A 21,092-nucleotide genomic window follows, 5' to 3' on the forward strand; every position below is an offset into this window, starting at 1 on the left:
CACTCAACAAGGAGAAAACACTCATCAAAAAATGTGCGCAGCCTAGTGTGACTAGAGACATGGCAGGATAAAGATTTACTGTAAACATCAGCCATCTTTGAGTGTTGCAGTCTTTTATATACAAAACTTGGTCTTCGTGTTACCATCCCCCTTACATTTGACTGTCACTTCCTGGTTTATTTTGTAGGGGTTTTCTCCCCCTCTTGTGTCTTGTTTACCTTTACATTTCCTGTCTTTGTCTATTTTCCCGCCACTTTTGATTGTCTGCCCCGCCCTGATTGCTTTCACCTGTGTCTGGTCTCCTTAAGTGCATATAAGCTGTGCTGTTCCTGCTGTGTTAACTTGTCTGTGATTTAGTTTCCTTCTTCCTGTTTCTTGTGAATCTTGATGTGTTGTTGATTTTCTTTGGTTAATTTTTTTTTAAGAAGACCTGCTCTCTCTGTACATGCAAAAGGCTCATTTTAAGGTAATAAAAACACAATAATATATTCTGGCAATTATACACTAGTGAAAACATAATTAGGAATATTATATTTCTGTCAGTAGAAACCCCTGAATCCTACACACTGGACCTTTTAAAGATGGGTGTGAAAAATTCATAAGTTATCCTTTCAGGACAAAAGCATGTCAGGATGAATCTCATCCTCCCACTCACCTTCCACTTAGCACAGGTGTAATTTTATAAGAAGGTAAGGAGACTTGCTATCTCTAATATTTCATATAAATCATTTATCCCCCTCAATTAACTCTATAGAGTGTCCATGGCGATCTCACTGCTGCTTAAATGTATGAGAGAAAGAGAAACAGACAGAGACTCTGCAGTAGTTGTAGTTTTCACAGCAGACATGTATAAGAGCTGATGGATGACAGTAAATAACTACAACAGTTGAAAAACAAACATTTAGCTAACATAAGCTGTTATTTGTTAGCCGTAGCCTAGCACACTTTAACTTAGATGCTAAAGTTAGCAAACATCAACTTCAGGGTGCTAGTGCTACTGGCAATATGAACCTGCAATAATTTATTTATTTTGCTTTTTTTTGTCACATTAAACAGTCACAGAGCAACACTGTCATTTATTTTGAGATGTGTTTTCTTGACCTTGCGGTAAATCTAAGTCTCTGTTAAGGTAAGTTTTGGTCTGTAACAACTGCTGAGGTTAATATGAGGCTCTTTAGCTGCTGAACACTCTACCAGCAGCGTCTGTTTGCCTTTTACATGTTCATTTGGTGCTTTGCTATTAGACAAATATTGATTATAGTCGCTTTAACAAGTTGCATTTTTCTGAAGGGAATAGCTTCACACTCTGTTAGCTTTCTTTAGAAAAGTGAGATGAAAAGGCCGACTTATGTATGGATCTGGAATGAAGGTTAGCGTTGCTAAGCATAAACACTGGGAAACGGTTAGCCTGTCCAAGGTCAAAAGGAAAAAACAACAACCCAACAACCCACTAACGCCTCTAAAACTCAATGAATTAGTTCAATGTGCAATAGCTCCCTTTTTTCAACCCATGCAAATGTAAAAATAATTATAATCGCATTTACTAAATTCACAAATATTTTGTCTTCTCATCAACTGAGAACATTCTTTCTTTTTGATACGAAATGGCATTTTCTCCAGTTGTCCAGTACTGCTGTGCTAGTCATAATTATAATTAATACTCCCCTCTCTTTCTCAGTTCACTGTTCAGGTCAGTATGTCACGTTAAGTGCCAGACATGGCGTATATTAAGTATATTATTCACATGAATACTATCCCATTATGAGCACAGTGTTATCGTCAGTGAAGAATATAATTGTAATGGCTTGAGCAGTTCCCAGTAGATCTCTCCTTTCCAAGCTGAAATGAAAATTATGCCCTTTCCACTAACAAGCTTTCTCACTGACCTCCACTGAGCAAATAGACCCTTTTGAATCTCCAAGTTCTACCTTCCAACTTATATTTCTAGTCAGTTTAGAAATTCCTGAAAGTTATCCTCCGACCTTCAGACCGTAATCCAACTCAAGATTAGTGTGACCGTGCACCTGCTGGGAACTGCCAGGCCAGTGATCTTCCTCCTCATCCTGGGTCACCAAAAGGATTTTTTGTACTGCTCCTGCACTGGACCTTTTTCAGCTTGAAGCTTTTTGTTGAATTCTAGTCCTCTCAGATGGGTTTAACAGGCCTTCTTTCTCAGCTGGACAGCCCTCCCCTGATCTTCATGTTGACTGGCAGGTGGATGTGCGGTGATTTTTTATTTATTTTTTTTGGTTTTATTTTATTATATTTGGCCAGCTAGGGATATAAAGTTGTGCCAGACAAGAGAACAGAAGAGCAACATCCTGGTGCTGCTACACCTCAATTGAAGAGTTTGTTGGAAGGTCATGCAGTGCCTGAAAACCTTCTCCTGCACACCCTTGTGACATTTGCTTTTAGTGGCACTTTTCTTTTTTGAAACCAGTAATCTGACAAGTGTTCCCACTTCATCCAGCATTTATCTGAGTATGTGTCTCAATGCCTTTGAAGAAAGATTGTATGAAAATGTGTGGAGTTCTACTGATATTTAAACAACTGTTTACACGTTCAAATGCAGCTATTGAGAGCAGCTAGACACTTTAGCCTCCAGCTGTGGTCTGATTACCAAAGTCTGGCTGCCTGATGAATGTCAAGTCCAGTTTTCTGTCCAATGTTTCTGTCTAGCTTTTTTAGCAGTTAACTTCTCCATTGTGTTCACCAGTCTCTAATTGTGTCTGTTTGCGGTCCGGTGCTGAGCTGGTAGCGTACAGGAGGTTGCTGGAAGTGAGTTTGATGAGAGCTGAGAGACTAAATAAAAACACTGAATTTGTGGGCTGTAATACCAAAACAATAAGCTTAGCGAGTATAAGAGGCTCTGCAGAGTTCAAGGGAACTGCAGGATTGGGTGATAATTATTTGTAGATTCCCTTGATACAAGCAACTCTGCATAGCATCTTGCATATTACATACATTATCAAGTACTTGATTGTTTTATTAATTAATAGTAATTAATAAATTGTTTATGAAATATAAAACTGAACAATGTTCATTACTGGTTCACAGAGCCTAAGCGGATGTCTTTAAATGGCATGTCTTGTTTGATTAACAGTCAAAGATATTGATTTTTCAATGATATAAATCGACGTGTCCTGGTGGTCCTAAGGGCTGGGGCACTGACCATTAGGCACAACGCCTACAGTTTCCCATCTCTCTCCTCCTACGTTTCCTGTCATGTGCCGACTGTTGGCTTTCCAGTACGGGAGAAAAATTCCCTGTGCCAAAAATCATTACAAGAAGGCAATGATATAACACCAACAGAAGCAGCAAATACTCACATTTGACAAGCTAAAACAATGCTTTAATTTTATTCTCACTTTTCAGCATAAGACGCAGAAGGCATAAAACAAAAACAAAGCTTAAGGTGCAGCTATGAGTCCATGAAGACGTTCCATGTCCTTGACCTCTGAGAGCAGAGCACAACAAGGTGATTGGTTAAAGCTGCTGTGCTGAAAACAACATTTTCTGTTTTTGCAGGCTCATGTTTTGAACTAAACGGTGCATCCAGCGAGGGCCTGAATGTGAGCGATCGACCCACAGAAGTACTGCACAGGTCAGGCGCTGTCAAAGGCTAATGGCTCGCAAAGTCACACCAGGTAAAGCCTGCTGAAAAATTTAAAATGTACCAAAGCGAAATATCACTTCAGCCACAGAATATCGGAAAAATGGAGCGGTGCTGAAGAGAGGGCAAGTGGGACTGTGAGTGTGTGTGTGAGGGCAAGTGTGTAGGTGTGTATGAGTGAGTGAACACGTAGAGGAGCTGATCCTATCAGACTCTTGTCAGGTCCTGTTGAGTTTTTCTATATAAACCTGTGAGCATGAAGACTTGGGCTGCATTTACACTTTTTTGCTCCCCATGCTGTCTATATGTCTCTTGCTCACACACACACACACACACACACATATTTTTGTCAGTGTCTTCCTGTTTTCTTCTGTCTTTCTACATTTCACCGTTTCTCACATCATTAGTCTCTCCATGCTCTCTCCCATGAGCTCACTGAGGATTTAGGCCTCCTCTCCTCCTAGACTCACCTACATCCTTTCATCCTGTTCCCTCCTCTCATGCTCCTCCTCCTCCTCCTCCTCACTCCCCTCTCCCTCCTTTTCTTCTCTCTTCTCTCCCCCCACCCCTCCTCTCTTAACCTGCTTCCTGAGCCCAAAAAATAAACCCACACACACACACACACACAAGAAAACACACACACATACACATTACACATTGTGCACACACACACACACACACAGCATCGAGCCCAAACCCGTCTGCAGCCAGCAGCACAACATCTAATCCTTGTGCTTGGGGAGGAGGGGGACCTTGCAATCATCCCTGCTCTCTTTCCACCCCACCATTCATTTTCTTTTCTCTTCTCGTCTTCAATCATTTTCTCCCATCCTTTAACGCGTGCCCAGCATCCCACTGGTAGGTGTTGCTTGTGAGGATGCGCTGGGACTGCTTCATCTTTTTGGGCCTTTCTTGTCTAGTCCAGTGGTTGTCAGTCATGTGCTGCAAAGATGCACGCAGACTGACGTTAAAAGCACAAGAGCCAATTTCACTCATCGCCACGAATTTTAACAAAAAGTGAAAAAAAAGCTGGTGTGGTGGGGATGAAAACCTGACGCCTGTGAGCTCTGTGTGGCACATGACTGAAAGCCACTGGTCTTGAAGTGATGGTGTCTGGTGATGTTGCTACGCTGGATGCTGCTGCCATCCAGTGGCCACCTGCCTGGACCGCAACCCTCTTTTTCTATAATGACCGTTTGATTTCTAGAGGAGTTGCATCACGAGCCCCCCCTTCCCACCCCCAACCATACATACATACACACACAGACACACACACCACCATCACTACCACCACCACCACCACCACCTCTACCTCCCCTCTCCATCCACCCTCCACCACCACCACAACCCCTCCTCTCTGGGTTGGATAAATATTGCTGGAAGACATATAACGTGTTGCTATGGTGATCAGCTCGTGGGTTTTTTTTCATGGCATTTGTGGAAGACAGGGACATGCTGGTGCGCAGGGAGCTCTGAAGATCTGGTGTGTGTGTCTGTGTGTGTGTGTGTGTATGTATATGTGCAAGCATGTTTATGTTTGAGAGAAAAGGAGGGAGGGAGGGGAGGGGAAGGGGGGCGCCTTCTGAAGAGGAGGAACACTCACAAAAACATTGCAGACCCAAAAATAGGAGACAATCTCTCAGACCTGGTGTTTTCATGCACGCCACGCGCTGCTCACCTACCGTAGCCTATGTGCACAAAACTAAGAGCCCTGACTAGCAGCCGTCTCTGGGGAGTGTTTAACCTCTCTTCCTCCTCCTCTCCTCCTCTCCTGTCTCCTCCACCACCTCTCCATCTCCCGGCTCTCCGGCTGCTCTATCTCTCTGGAGACACATTCTCAGTCTGCCTGATTGGCTTCTGTTTATGTGCATGTGCTAATGTGTTAATGTGTTTGTGTGTATGTGAGTGCATAAGCATGCTGTCCTCTATCAATTAGCGCAACCTGGTGCAGCAATTACCATTACTCATTGTGTTTATGCTGTGTACGTCAGCGCACACTCGCACATGCTCACGAGGGATAACTAGTGCATCATTGATCGCCAGCTGTCTGCCATTGAAGTCTCCCTAATGGTCAAGCCCACACAGGCGCATAATTGCTATGACAGAACGTCAGACGTTTGCATGTGTGCATGTATGTCTGTAATGGTTCACAAAACACACCACCAACTCTCTCAGACCAGACGACATCCTTGGAGACACCTATATGTGTGTGTTTCACAGTGTGTGTGTGTGTGTGTGTGTGTGTGTGAGAGAGAGAGAGAGAGAGAGAGAGAAAGCTGATACCAGCGCAGCCCAGATGGCCATCTTCGAGGGGTTTTCTGGAACATTCAGACACTTGTTGCTTCTCGTCATGTCTCTTTCTGTCTCTCTCTCTCTCTCTCTCTCTCTCTCTCACTCTGTCCCTCACACTCACACACACACACACACACACACACAGTGCTTCTTTTGAAGTGTGAAACAGCTTGCGGTCAACTCTGCTCCTATTCCATTGGTTCCATCAAATAGCAGCCTATAAAGCCTTCAGATACACGATGAAACAAAAACAAGCGTGCCGCGTTAGCAGTGGAAAGAAATAACAGATATTCTCATCTCGATGTGGTGGAAAGTCAGCGCAGTTCTTTATCTTCCTCTGTGGTGGCAGACAGGTCGTCAGGAGATCAAACAGTTCATTTGGGGGAGCCCAAAAAGTTGGCCCAAAAGTACTGTTGACCCGGCAGCTTTCCTCAAGCACATCAAAGGCTGTGGCACCTCCACTATGTGTGTCTTTATGAGAGGATGTAGTAAAGATAGACAGAAATGCTTAGTTTCAGTTGTGTGCGTGTGTGTGTGCTGGCACTGAGGTCAAACCGACTGTCAGATCAGAAAGAGACATGGAAGACTTCAGCTGTACAAGGGGAAACACCATTTTCAGCTTACTTTAGGGACCGTGCAAAAGTTAATTGGGAGCAAGAATGGGTCAGAAAAGGGAATGGGGATCATAACTTTTCTTCTGAGTGAAGGGAGGCTAGTCTCTAAACCCTGTGCTCAGTTCATTTTCACCTCAGGTTTCAATTCCGCTTTAGTTGTGCACATTAGTTGCTGTATTAATCTTCCATTAAAATAAAGAGGTTTAAGGTTTAGTGTAATACTTTAGGGCGGCACGTGGTGCAGTGGTTAGCACTGTCGCCTCATAGCAAGAGGGTTCCAGGTTCGAATCCCGGTCTGGGCCCTTCTATGTGGAGTCTGCATGTTCTCCCTGTGCCTGCGTGGGTTTTCTCCGGGTACTCCGGCTTCCTCCCACAATACCAAAAACGCATGTTAATTGGCTACTCTAAATTGCCCCTAGGTGTGAGTGTGAGAGTGTGTGATTGTTTGTCTTTGTGTGTTGGCCCTGCAATTGACTGGTGATCAGTCCAGGGTGAACCCCGCCTCTCGCCCGTAGTCAGCTGGGATAGGCTCCAGCTCCCCCGCGACCCTGACAGATAAGCGGTATAGAAAATGGATGGATGTAATATTTTAAATTCTCTCTGATTTCTTTCTTTTAGTTAATAATGGTTAAACAAATACACATTCATCTTATTCTGAGATGAGGGCCCCTCGCCACCATGACAGTCTTTGTACTGTCTAGAAAGCACTTAGTTGGCGTTTACATCCACCCAGTTTGCATTGGGTACAATAACATACAACAACATTGTTATTTTAAGATTTAAGAAAGACAGATTGTGATCAAACTCGTTTTTTGTTTAACAATTCCTAAATCAAAGGATGAATTTTGTAAAATTTCAAGCAAGTCAGACAAATGACCTGCCGAACAATGAACAGTGGATACAATTCTGTTGCCATTGTGCATCTCAGAGATAAAATGCGTGCAGATTTTGCAGGAAAAGTTTGACCTGAGATGTGCATTCATCTTTTGAATTTGGACAAATGGGACTGAGAAACAAAAAACTGCCAAAGCTGTTCAAGGAAAATGGTATGGGGTATCAATAAACAAACTAATAACTTAAGTTAATAACTTTTTACAGATTGATCCTGAAGGCCTTATGCACCAAATTTGGTTAAGTTTGTAGATGTGATTAAAAACCGAAAAATGTGTGAGCATATCTGCATAAGTGGAAGCCATTGTGGCCTTTGAGGACAGACGTGTGGAAACAGAAACACAGTCTCGCTTTTAGGTCTTGTGGTTAGAGGATTTTAGCACTAAACAAATATTAATAAGTCCCTCCTCGGCTCATCATCTTAATTTCCAGCAAATTTTCCCAGCAAGTGTTTAACATCTTTCATACAATTCCTTTTTACTAACGGATGCAAAAACAGAACTGAAAAACACAACCTTCTTGGCAGGGGTCGAAAGCTTTCAAATCTGTCTGATGTCCATGCCACTACACTGTCTGTCCTAATCACATTAATTTTTATTTTGTGTTAAAAGATGTCACAGCCTCAGTAAAACACATAACAACCTGTAATTACTCATCATTGCGACTACAAGTGCATGCTAATGCAGTGAGTGAGTCACCTCAAATGACACCTGAAACACTACACTTTGAATAATGTCATCGTTCCGATTATATTTAACTGATTTTTAATTTCATAATTTTGATTAGTCTGTAAGCAAGCTTTCCCACATGTAAATAATGTTTTAAATTGCCTTTGGACGCATGAAGATAGATTCTCTTTTGAGAAGTGGAACAGCAGAACCAAGTGGTCTGTCGCCCCCATGTGTTGGAAAGTTGAACTGTGCAGTCATCTCAGAATTTTCCCAAAGTTTGTTGATAATTGGATTTTACAAAACTCTGCTTCACAGCAATTACAATAACAAACTGATATACACCCACTCTTTCAGTGGGGCCTTTTTTCTTTGGCCCTTGGCAACTGATGACAGAATATCTGAATATCAAAGCTCTTTCTTTGACAGGAAAGAGAGGGCTGATTAACTATCAAGGCATGTGTTAACTCAGCAGGAAATGCAGGATATAACAGCTGGATCTCTCAGGTTTTTCCACTTCATTGGGCTCTTTACCCTTCCTTTCATGAGCCTGGCCCAAGGTAATTCATAGAAAAATAACTTTCAAGAGTAAAGATTATCCTGCACTGAAATAAGAACCTGTTAAGCATGTGGTGAAAAGACTCAGTAAGACATCAAACCCAAGTGGGAGGGAAACTCGGACAACTTGGATAAACGCTTGTATTTTCTTTAATGTCAGAATTGTACATGGACATCCCGATGGATTTGCACTTCTTTTTACAATATGTACCACATATAACAGCACCTACATGTTATTTACAGACATTACACAAGATTGTATCACAAAGCAGTGTGCGAAATTATCTAAACAACTATCCCAAGCCTTACTGAACCATTGAGCCCAATAGTCCATGAGCTGGCTGAAAAAAAAAAAGTCAGAGCCCCCAGTTAGTTCACTGACAACTTCCTCCTGGTTTAAAGCTGGAATCTTAAGAGTGAAAGTTTTGTAAAAATTATTACAAAGCACCACTTTAAGCTCTCATCAATGATGGGCCAAATGAAACATGAAGTAGGCAAACGCAAGCTTTGAAATACTATTACTGCTCTATACGCAAACTCAGTCAAATGTGTTTTGATGCTGAAAGGGAGACTGGGTATATTTGGATTATCTGTAAACCTGACAAGCTGACATGGTTAACAGTGCGATTAGAAAATTACAAAACATAAATGAGGGGTGAGGGTGTCTGTTTATAGAAATCTTTCTTGAAAATGCATCTTGCTTTTCCATCACTTGTCATGCCACTACTCAACGTGTCACCTAACTCAGACAGTAAGAAGTCACCATTAACGGTCATCACTGACTGACCTGCTTTGTGATAAAATCCTGTTCTGGGCTGCAAAGAGCATCTAAAGAAAAAAAGGATGAATTAAAGAAGTAAAACATGAAATAATGCGTTCAAGTGGGTGCTGGATTTGCCACAAACCTGCGTCCATAAAGACACGCACAAACACTCGCTCTCACGCGCACACACACGCTCACTGTTGCACAACAACCAGAGATACTGTAGCAGCTTTCTCGAAGGCAAAGACAAGTACAACACAGTAAGTGGCAGTTCTGCTGTCAGATACGCAAACACACAGGAGCAGCAGCAGAATGAGATCCGAGTCGAGCCACACGGCGGGGAGGTGGTTCAGCCTTCTGAGGAGTCCAGGTTTAAGTCCATCCTGGTTTGGCCATCACTCCACAGAGTAACAGAAGGAATAAGTACGCTTGAGAATAAGGGGAAGAGAACTGAAAACAGTAAGCAACAGCCCATTTCATCTGATTATCGGATGTGAAGCACAATGGAGCCCGGCCAAATAAACAATATCTGAATGCAACATTCTGCAATTTGGGGGGTTCAAGTGTGACATTAGCTCAATTAGGTATCTACTAGGTCTAAGTTATCTACTGAGGGCAACTAAACATAAACAGGAAAGAAAATGTTCTGAAAAAGAACAGCACACTACTATGGAAAGGAAGCATGAAAAAACAGAGGGGGGATGAAGAAGAAAAACAAAGGGGAGAAATATTTTGGGTTGGTAATAGCTCAGTTCTTTTATTTGTAGCATTGCAACTAAGATGAAAAGGAGGAAGATTTCAATGGTTGGCCAAGGCATCAGTCCTCATCAGCTGTCCAGTCGGCCACCAAGGAGGACAGAGGAGGGATTAGTGGTGTAGGAAAGGTTCAGAGCATCCTGTTACGTTTATGAGTAGGTGAGTCTGTAATGACATCACTACACGGGGCAGGGCCGCGTTTACGATTGGCTGTGGAATCCAAATGGCGTGCCATCTCCTCAGCAATGAAGGTGTTGAGGTCCACGTCGTGAAGACCATTCCTACGACGACTGAGGGACTGGGCAGGGTGAGTTGGGGAACCAGGAGGACCAGAACGTACAGAAATGCTTGCCATGGCACCACTGAGGCCTGGAAAGAAAAAAAACAAACAAAAAAACATTAAGCCACAGCAAACTGTATGAACTCTAGCATTTAATTCTTAGAATGGAACCGCCTGCAGCTGAGCACATTTTGACATACCATGCAGAGCTATGGCCTCTCTGAAAGGCTGCAGGTCTGTTTCTACAGAGCTGCCCGTCTCTGGGGGTGATGGTCGGCTGGCAGACACCACGGCAACTCTGGGCGGGGCGCGAGCTGTCCGTGGAGGTGGGACTTTACCACACAGGAAGCTGATGAGGTCCTCGCGTCTGATAGTTCTTCTGCGTTTCTTTACCCATGCAATCACATCTTTATTCCTGCGTTGGTAACCCAAGTGGATACCCAGGTCATAGCTCCGTTGGCGGGATTCCATACTCTCTGGTGACACCAAAGGACAAATGTTTAAATGTAAATATGGACACCACAACCAAAGTTTACCTGCACACATCTCGTTTACATACAGCCACACCAAACACATCGAAGAATATGACACAAGATGGGCATCAGACAAAGTTACTTGCCTTTATACAGGTTAGTGACAGCTGTGGCTCCATTCTGGAAGGGCACCCAGAGAGAGATGCCTTGCTGTTGACATACTCGATCTGTGAATTGAATTAAAAAAAAAAAAAAAAGTCAGTCAGATTGTGATGACTTTACCATGCCATTGTTGCTGGATAGAGCCCACAATCTCCTTCTGGATCTCCCTCTGGATATTGTGAGGCCAATATCCAGTTAAAATTAATGGTCTTTATGAAGAGTATAGGTAAAGAACAGGGATGTCAAGTAAAAAATCTGTTACATACAAAAGAATAGGTCCCTGCAGTAAGGTCTGGGTTTACCACAGAAGTGCAAAGGTTCAAGGGCCTATGCAGTGCTTTACTTCCAATCATCCTCTCACAAGTCCAATTAGACCGCAAATCCTTACATCTAATCTACAAGGGCCGTCCATATGGTCTCTTTTATAAACGATTCACTGGACTTAACTTTTATGGAGATGCAGCTGTGTCACAGTCTGGACAGAGTGGAATGAGCTTGGAAACAGGATTTCTAAACAAAAGGGGGATTATAACTGCATTGACCAGTACTGCAAAATAAGACAGCTCTGATGTAGAGAGAGTCCCTCTGACAATTGATGAACAAGGCCTCCTTTAACGTTAATCTAAATCCAAGTTAAGTGACCGGTCAAATCTAACCAAACCATGTCACCATTTAAAACAAACACATTTACTACCAGTTTCAATGTGTGCTAATAGCAGAAGCTAACAGCTGCTGAGGGTATTTCCACCCAATTTCAGCGTAATGTTCGAAACACACAGCATGGCAGAGTTTTACTCTGTTTTTTATCCTTTCGCCATTTTGTTCTTGATATTTACACCAATGCAGTCACCGTTAAAAAGCACTTGGTTTGTATGTTAGAATAACAAGTTTTTATGCCACTACCTATTAAAAGAAACCACAACGCTACGAAGATCAACTATCACTGCGTTTGATCAGCGTCAACAAACGAGTTGTTTTCAGTCGGCAAACTCCTCCCTGTGTATCGCCATTTTGACATACTGGTAACTGTTAACGGGTGGACAAAAAAACATTTTAGTGTGAGCCATGTTGTCCAAATAGGGGGAATACATGTCTTGGAAACAGTAAAAAAACGCACCACTAAGTTAACCGATGGTGTAGGAGCTACTTAGCTCGGCCTCATATCAATCCGTTAGCCCTAGAGGACCTCTGACGATTCGGGCCACTGTCAGCCAGGTTCCGCGGTGCCGTCCCACATTCTGACACGGTGACCGGCTGTTAGCGGCTGCGAGTGTTACCAGCGGCTTCACGTTAGCTTCCGCCAGCTAGCCACCGACGGGGTCACGTTACACAGAATTTAACAGCAGGTTCGTCGTTTTAAGGCAAAATTTGAAAAAATACACACTTTGTGTCACCCATTACAACCTTGAAAACACACTCGCACCGAAGCACTGCAAAGGAACAGCTGCGAATGGCTAATACTGTTAGCCTAGCCAGTGCCCTTTGTGTGTCTCTCTCTCCGCCCAGCAACAATGTTAGCTGGCAGGGTTAGCCTTCATTAGCCTTAGCTGTGGCAATTAGCTAGCCGAATCAAGTATCTTTGGTACAGACCTTTGTAGAGTTGTGCTACCGCGGTAGCGGAGTTCTGAAAGAGGTGCCACAGTTTCTGCTGGCTTTGTTCCGTCTCCTCCTCGTTAGGACCCCCCTGTTCGGCCTCTGCTAAGCACTGCCGTTCCCACTTGGAGAACCAGTGTTCGGGGCCGTGCTCTTGGATCTCCGCTTCTCCCTCCTCCTTCTTCTTTTCCTCCATAGCTAACGTTAGGCGTTAGCTAGTAGCCTAAGAACTAGACTTCGGGTGAAATATTGTAATTCGATATCCGGAGGCACTTAACTGTATTTGTTCTGTTTGAGAGAAAAACGTAACACCCTACACGCTATAGAAAAAGAAGAAAAACAACTGCTGTTAGAGTCGCATTGTCAACACTTTTGAATTCCACCCACACACCCAGTGTAAAGCACACCAAACTAAAGAACGCAATGACAACACCTAAGAATTTCTGGATCTAACCCCGCCCATCTTTCCTTATGCTAAACAGCGATTGGTTGTACTGATTTTGTAGGCGGTTGTTGGTGTCACACACGAAGCCTGATTGGACAATGGCAAAAAGATGAAAAGGTCAGAGAGAAAAACAACTTTGATCCCACCCAGAAGAGTCTCTGTAGCAAGTCATACAGCATTCTTTACGACAGGGGGCAGCCGCACCCTGGAAATATGGACCACCAGAATATGTTGTTAGGACACCCCTGTCTGCACTGCATACTGTTTGTGTACTGTTGGTTGCCAATATCTCGTCGTTATTTCCTGTCATGACACCATATGTTACTGGTCATACCAGACCAATTTAGGAAGTAGCAGCAAAACCCATGAGCAAGTGTTTGCTTTATATTGCTTATAAAACGTTTAGTTTTTGAAGTTACACAATGTTGCTTTAAGTCATAATCCTGCAGTTCAAATGTTTTCAATTATGTGTCAGCAGTTTGATGGAAGCAAACCCATAAGGAAATGTTTTTTTCTACTTTGGTGAGTAAGAACATATCTGGCCTTGACAGAAACCTAACCCCAACCCCACCCATCACCTTTTGGACAAATTATAACTTGCTGACTATGAGCCAGGCTTATTGCCACACATTGTCAGATTGTTAGACCTCCCCAGTGCTCTTGTGGCTGCATGGAAGCAAATAAAAGTGGACAGACTTTCCAGCAGAAGCAGTAGTCGTCGTAGAATGGTTGCTATCACAACATGTATTTCCCTGCATTTGAGTCCACAAAGTTACCCATGAGTGTCAGAGTGCTTTTGTCAGATTATAATGCTGCAACCCTGTCGAGAAGAGTTCCGTGCCTTCTGCCTCAGCGTCCTTATGACCCCAATAACAAATAAGCCGGTATTGACAATGGGTGGATTGGATAACACTTGTACTACGTCAGCAGCATTATATTCTGTATAAATATTGCCATCTGTTATCACAAATGATTATGACTTTTATTATATATATGATATTATATTACCTTGTAGCTTGCTTCTTGGATGCAGTTGCTGCTTCGGTTTATATTTTTGGGGGTAAAGGTCAATGTCACAGTATCTATCTATGAAGAGTCACAGTTTTATAGGCTGAGGATCGAAGGAGTCCAAAGAACATAATAGTTTATGACAGAACTGATTACATGCCCTCTCTGTCACCTGTTCCTCTCTCTCCATGTCAGACTGCGCAGGGTCTCTGTATCAAACTGTGTCTCTCTTTGTCTGCAATCTCCACGTTCTGATTCATCTTTGCTGGTAACTCTGCCGTTTTTGATGATGTCTAACAAGAAGGAGGTTGTTTGCGAAGTTGAGAATTTCCATGAACAAGGGCCTACCGTCACATTCAGCAACTTGCACTACTGTGTTCAGGAGAAGAAGTTCTGTCTTAAGAGAGGTCCTGAAAAATCCATCCTCAAAGATGTGAGGTAGGACATGATGTGTGTGTGTGTGTGATTCTTACTTCTGGGTGTGTGTACATGTATGTGTATATGTATATGTAGACAAAAAAAATCACATCCTAAGTGAGTGGGAATTCATTTGAATTATGAATATGTATTCTTCCATGATCGTCATCCAGGTGAGTTAAATCAAGAAATCAAAGCACAGATGACATTCAAAAGGCACTGAATTTCACAGCAGTAGAGATTTATGTTTCATTACTACTTTTTTCAGTGCTACTCTGCATTCTGTCTGGTTTACTTTTACATGAACACTGATGATTCTGGTGCCTCGATTACCTTACACTCAATGGTAATGCTTAGTAACAAATAGTGAAGACATATTAAATATTATATTATAAACAGCGGTTTCATTAACAAAATATTGTCAGACAGTTGAGCCAATAATCATTTTTAAATGTAACCCCCTGACTGACTGAATTGTGAATCCATATTCTTTGTAGCATGGGAGTGTTGTAGCTTATATTATTAAGTTTTAGCATTGGCGTTTAAAGCTACAGTATATCAGTGCAATTAGATAGAATTTATTCTGTATTTTTATTATTATTTTGATTTTCTGTGGAAATAATTTGACTTGATTTTCTGATCGGTCTTCGCAGTGGCATAATGAGACCTGGGATGAATGCTATCATGGGTGCCACAGGAAGTGGGAAAACATCGTAAGTAACATGTCCACACAAACACACACACATGTACAACCCCGACCACATGAGTATTAACATTTCTCTCTTTTTGTCAGACTCCTGGATGTAATCGCGGGCAGAAAAGACCCTGCTGGGCTGCGGGAAGGACAAGTCTTGGTGAATGGCAATGTCGTCACATCTGACCTCAGACTCAGCTCTGCTTATGTGGTTCAGGTACACAATACAAACATGTGTACACACCATCTTTGACAGTATTACCTTCCTACCTTCGAGTGCTTTGTGTACTTCATGTCTGTGTCACCGATGTACCTCCAGGATGACATCCTGATGGGCACTCTGTCTGTGAGGGAGAACCTTCTGTTCAGCGCCAACCTGCGTCTCGACCCGAAGCTTCACTCATCCTCAGATAAAAACAGCAGAGTAAATGTCATCATACAGGACCTGGGACTAACAGACTGTGCAGACACTAAGGTATAGTGCTAATGGCTGTATATCACTCTGTACACTGCAGTACTGGTACAAATACCACAAAGTCCTCCTCAGTCTTTAAGTTTGTTACTGTTAGTGGAGCTTAGTGTATTAGTGTCAGCTAATCAATACATTAAAGTAGCCCAATAACAAGCTCAGCTTAATACTCCTTAACAGGAGTATTTTGTATTTTTCACCTTTGCTGTCACCTCAGCAGCAGTGTTTATTTTTTTGGGGTTTTTACATGTGTGTGTCCAGATAGGGACAGAGTTTCTGCGTGGCGTCTCTGGAGGTGAAAGGAAGAGGTGCAGCATCGGGATGGAGCTCATCACCTCACCTTCTCTGCTGTTCCTGGACGAGCCGACCACTGGACTGGATTCTAACACTGCAAACTGCATCATTGCCCTACTGTATAAGTACGACACAATTACCAATTAATCTCACATCGGGGGGGTTACACCCTGGACTGGTCACCAGTCAATCGCAGGGCTGACACACAAAGACAGCCACACACGCGGAGTGGAGTAGTTTTGTAGAGTATGTTCTCCAAGAAGTTTTGGGATTGTGGGAGGAAGCCAGAGTACCCCGAGAAAACCCACACAGGCAAAGAACATGCAAAGCGGGATTCGAACCCGGAACCCTCTTGCTATCAGGCGACAGCCCTAACCACTACATCACCGTGCCACCCACATACTCACATATACAAAGAGATTCAAATGACAGCTGAAGAATAAAGCCCTGCTGCCGATGGTGGGAAAGGTTCACGATCATCTTTAATTAACAGTATCTTTGGTTAGTGCAGACCCCAAAAAATCAGCAACATGTTCAGTATCTACTGCTGTCATTGTGCTTTTTGTAACAATGTGGATGTTAACAGATGTCCTGACGTTACCTCTTCTGTCCAGGCTGTCCCGACAAGGTAAGACTGTGATCTTCTCCATCCACCAGCCGCGCTACTCCATCTTCAAACAGTTTGACCATCTGACTCTGATGCACAAAGGGGAGATGGTCTATGCAGGAGCAGCAGACCATACACTGCAGTACTTCACAAACCTTGGTATGTGTGTGTGTGTTTACCATGAAAGGTGTCGGACATTGACTAGGAATGTGTTCCAATACACCAATACAATATGATGAATCTGTTCTATATCAGTTATAAACCCCGCCCCCCCCCCCCCACATTTTTTTAAAATTTCAAAAAGGCCCTTATTAAAATGTCATATATGTTGTGCTTATGCTTATGTGCATGTTTGTGCTTTTGTACAGGCTACCAAATTGAGTCCTTTGACAACCCTGCTGATTTCTTTATGGACATCACAAATGGAGATGCAAAATCAAAATCAGAAACACTTACTGAAGGTACACCTACACAACACCGACAGGAAGTCACTGTGACAGTGCTCTCCAAGACATGTTTTGTCTTTTTTTTTTTTCAGAATGTCAAACCTATTCCTTTACCAGTTTATCTATCTATGTTTTAACTGAGATAATGTAAAGTTTGCAGAAAGGAGCTCACAATTCCAGATGGCTGTTAAGGTTAAGGTTAAGGCTGAGTGCTTGGCTGCCCGCTGAATGAACCCTGTTTTATCATGCAAAAAAAACCCCCTAAAACTTCAGTTTGAAATTGCATTAATTTTTAAAGACAGTAAAAGAGCGAGATAAGAAACCTTCATGTCAAGATAAGGAAACAAGTTTTACGATGTAGCATGCTCACATCACTACGGGACAAAACCCAGGTCAGAGAGCACAGCAGAGTGTGTAACTGTCCAGCAGATAGACTGATAATCACATAACTCTCCTGCACTTTCTTTCTTTCCAAAGAGAAGTGTGAAAACCTGTTGGCAACCAAGTACCGCCAGTCCCAACTGTTCCAGGAGGTGCTTGAGGAGCTGGACCATGTGTACCACAGTGTTGCTGAAGGGTCATACGGTCAAGACAAGGCAGCAGACTATGCTACCTCTTTCTTCTATCAGGTCAGCCCAATTCAGTTCAGAAAAATTCAGAAAATGAGTTACTGATGTTACATCAGAGCGGTTGATTGACGGGTGCCAGCCAGCTGTTAAGACACAGTGCTTGGTTGCCCGCTGGATGAACCCTGTTTATAACTGTCATCATGTTATAAAAAACTATTTCCCTCTGTGTGTGTGTGTGTGTTTGTGTGTGACAGATGCGTGTGGTGTGTGGCAGGACGGTGAAGAACATCTTGAGAAACCCTCAGACTTCTTATGCCCAGCTGGCTCTCAACATCTTTTTTGCAGTTCTAGTGGGACTGATTTATTACCAAATGCCCTTAACACTGCCCGAGGCTTTACAGAACAGGTACAGTCCACACAAAGTGCAGCACAACAGCCAGCCTGGTTTTATCTCAGCGTATCTGCTCTGTTTTCACCTCTGCACATCACACTCTTCCTGTGTCACCTTTCCACACGGTCACATTACAGCACAACTGCACAGTCAAAACAGAAGATAAAATTTATTTCCCTCATTGTTTTATTTGAAGGTTTTCACAGTACAGTATCGGATGTGGTAGGCAGGAAATTAGAGTTGGACAGAAAATATGAATGCTTGCAGCTCAGAAAGGCAAGGGTGATGGCTTCGGCTGTCAAGGCAATAATGACCATAAGGTCGAGAACAATGCATATGGTTTTATAAAGGCACAATTTAATTTAATTTGAAACACTCTAGATGAGTGAGAAAAGAAACCACGATGTCAAGATAAGTATTGTGATTTCATTTATTATATAATTATACTTTATTAATGTTGCATACTTGCATCTTTATGGGAACAAAACTCGACTCTGCTCAGCTAACCTTCAGATGAACTGACAATTGCATAACACTCTCTCTCTCCCTCTTCCTCTGTGACAGGAGTGGAGCGTTCTTCTTCCTTATCATCAACATGGTGTTTGGGAATCTCTCTGCTGTTGAACTCTTCATCAATGAGAGGGCAATCTTCATGTGAGTGAAAAATACAGCACACAAATGTGCATGCCGAAGTGCACGTGTTTGCAGAAGGTGCATCATTACGAAGACAATCAGTCACTTTATGCTTTTACGTGGATTAAGATAAGGATAAGGTTTATGTTATTCTATATTCTCCTTATTGTCAACACCAACAATGTTCTCCAGTCTGTCTGAATAATACTGTGATTATACTTTCAGTGTTTTCTGTTTGTGGCATTCAGCCCAGTGTCCTTTTATTTGTTTGTGTAATTTGTTGACTGTTAATACACATTTGGTGCTCTAGTGAGTATTTTCAGCAGCAGGACAGTGTGTGTGGGACTGAGTTTCAACAATGTCACTTATGCAACTGTTGGACATGTAGTCGTTCTTATTACTACTTTCATAGGTCTTATACCTCAACAGTTGAATGACAAACTATGGCTTTCTTGACTCCAAAAATATCCTTTAAAGTGACAAACTATATCTAATATCTGTAATTCATGGTACACTTCCAAAGCAATTTTTAAAAAATTACATTTTTTCACTTTTTCATTTTGACATAAGTGTAAATCCGCCACAATCTCAGCTTTTAACTCACACCGTCAGCGTGTTTGCATTTATGCGTTTCTTTCTTTCTTTCTTTTTGTTACAGTCACGAGAACTCGAGTGGATATTACCGTACTTCTGTCTACTTCCTGTCCAAGATCTTTGCTGATCTCATCCCGAACCGCATCATCCCCATCGTCGTGTTTTCAGCCATTGCCTACTATATGATGGGTAAGTCTCATACAGGCACATCCAGTCCACAGTGAGAACACACACCATACTGTATCATGCAGAAGAAGCCCAGATGCATCCAGTCCCCAGATGTGGAGAGGAATGGGTGCTCTTTTATTTCTGTCCTTGAAATGACCAAATCTGCTGTCCTTAAGCACTCATCTCAAAACCAAAAATGACAACATTTTCCCAAGTTAACTAGCTTAAAAGCAAGCAAATTATGTACTGTAAAAGTCCATAATTCTTTCTGCACAGACTTGGCCTCATCCAAACCAGGTTCAAGTCTTGAGAGATAAGTTCCAGCCTGACAGCCTGTTTATATTTATCAACCATTCTTTCAGGGTTGAAGCCTGCCTTTGTGTCCTTCCTGTGTTTTACCCTGACCTTGTCTTTGGTCAGTCTGGCCGGCGTCGGCTTGGCCTTCCTCGTCTCAGCAAGCACATCTACGTTTGCCATGGCCAACATTCTCATTGCTCTACCCTTCGTCTTCATGATGGTGTGATGCCAAGACACACACACACACACACACACACAATAAGCATGACTGAGATCATAATCTTTACTCTTTAAGATATGTAGTAGAATTATTTTTCACAGCTGTATTGTTCCCTCTCATCACACTTCATCCCCCCATTTCAGGTCTTTGGTGGTTTTCTTGTCAATCTCAATGCCATGCTGAACTGGCTCTCCTGGCTGAAATGGATCAGTATCTTCAGATATGGACTGAATGTAAGATATGGAAAACAGGCTGGCCATGAGCACAGGGGTGCAGTTGTGCTAATGTGATCAGTAGGGATGAATTTAGCTTTTCTTTAACTGTAACTATGATGTTCAGCCCAATCTGTTTGTGTCTCTCAGGCTGCATACATCAATGAGTTTAAAGGACAGCTCTTCTTCAGCAAGAACATCACGTGAGTGCTGAGGAATTACATAGCCGCTCTTGCAACACACACACACACTAAAACACACACACACACACACACACACACACAAGCACACTGAGCCTCTCTTGTCTGTGCTGCAGTATCCCGGGGGAGTTGTTCCTGGAAGAACAGCACATTGACTACTCTGTGTGGGGCTTCTGGCAGAACCAGGTGGCTCTGCTGGGAATCATATTGATCTGCATGTTCCTGGCCTACGTACAGCTGCGACGAATCAACCGCTGGAAATGATCCCCTACCATCTGTTTATGTATCCATCAATTACGCACTTTGTCTGTATCTTATTTATTTAACACGCCTCAAATGAAACACATGCCGTCATTTGCAGAAAAAAAAATTCCTAACACTGGAAAGTTATTGTTCTACATGTGTGCACAAGATCAAATAGCTTTCTCTCTCTCCGCCTCCCTCTGTCACTCACTCACGCTCTCACACATAAACAAACACACGTGTTGTAACGTTTGACTCTCAGTTGGTTAAGCTGCCACTAAGCGCACTTGGTCTGTGCACGAGGGAGTGTACAGCAAAAGCCAACGTCTAAGTCCTCACAAAGCTGCTTACGGCAAGTGAGGCGACAATATTAGTTAATGCATAAAGCTTTTCCCTTTTCATTAACGCTTTGTAGGACCAGTGAAGGAATTTTCATGATATTTTTTTGTGTAATTTACTTTTTATGTTACGAGCTTTTGCAGAGATATCATGCAGATTATAGTATAGATGTAAAAACAAATG

At 42.6% G+C, this 21,092-nt stretch overlaps 2 protein-coding genes across 5 annotated transcripts; one reads left to right on the forward strand and one right to left on the reverse strand.

Moving 5' to 3' along the window:
* The first annotated feature begins 309 nt into the window (after positions 1 to 309).
* On the forward strand, positions 310 to 21,063 carry abcg2b (ATP-binding cassette, sub-family G (WHITE), member 2b). 4 transcript variants are annotated; one of them, XM_046371484.1, is made up of 17 exons: positions 310 to 466; positions 3,529 to 3,647; positions 14,312 to 14,554; positions 15,187 to 15,246; positions 15,327 to 15,444; positions 15,547 to 15,702; positions 15,958 to 16,115; positions 16,605 to 16,756; positions 16,966 to 17,058; positions 17,521 to 17,672; positions 17,867 to 18,018; positions 18,568 to 18,657; positions 19,295 to 19,419; positions 19,761 to 19,915; positions 20,059 to 20,148; positions 20,278 to 20,330; positions 20,444 to 21,063. In XM_046371484.1, exons 3-17 carry the CDS (start codon positions 14,403 to 14,405, stop codon positions 20,589 to 20,591), a joined length of 1,854 nt encoding a protein of 617 aa, XP_046227440.1. In that variant the 5' UTR covers positions 310 to 466; positions 3,529 to 3,647; positions 14,312 to 14,402; the 3' UTR covers positions 20,592 to 21,063. The 4 variants fall into 4 exon arrangements, with proteins under 4 accessions (XP_046227440.1, XP_046227449.1, XP_046227456.1 ...); XM_046371493.1 differs by having other exon boundaries at positions 14,418 to 14,554; XM_046371500.1 differs by having other exon boundaries at positions 14,499 to 14,554.
* On the reverse strand, positions 8,769 to 13,133 carry zgc:77849 (UPF0472 protein C16orf72 homolog). Its single transcript, XM_046371526.1, has 4 exons — positions 12,661 to 13,133; positions 11,055 to 11,135; positions 10,636 to 10,911; positions 8,769 to 10,524 (listed from the first exon to the last, which is right to left on the reverse strand). Exons 1-4 carry the CDS (start codon positions 12,857 to 12,859, stop codon positions 10,286 to 10,288), a joined length of 795 nt encoding a protein of 264 aa, XP_046227482.1. The 5' UTR covers positions 12,860 to 13,133; the 3' UTR covers positions 8,769 to 10,285.
* Positions 21,064 to 21,092: the final 29 nt, after the last annotated feature.

This window comes from Scatophagus argus, chromosome 2, assembly GCF_020382885.2.
Source record: "Scatophagus argus isolate fScaArg1 chromosome 2, fScaArg1.pri, whole genome shotgun sequence".
Taxonomy (NCBI): Eukaryota; Metazoa; Chordata; class Actinopteri; family Scatophagidae; genus Scatophagus; species Scatophagus argus.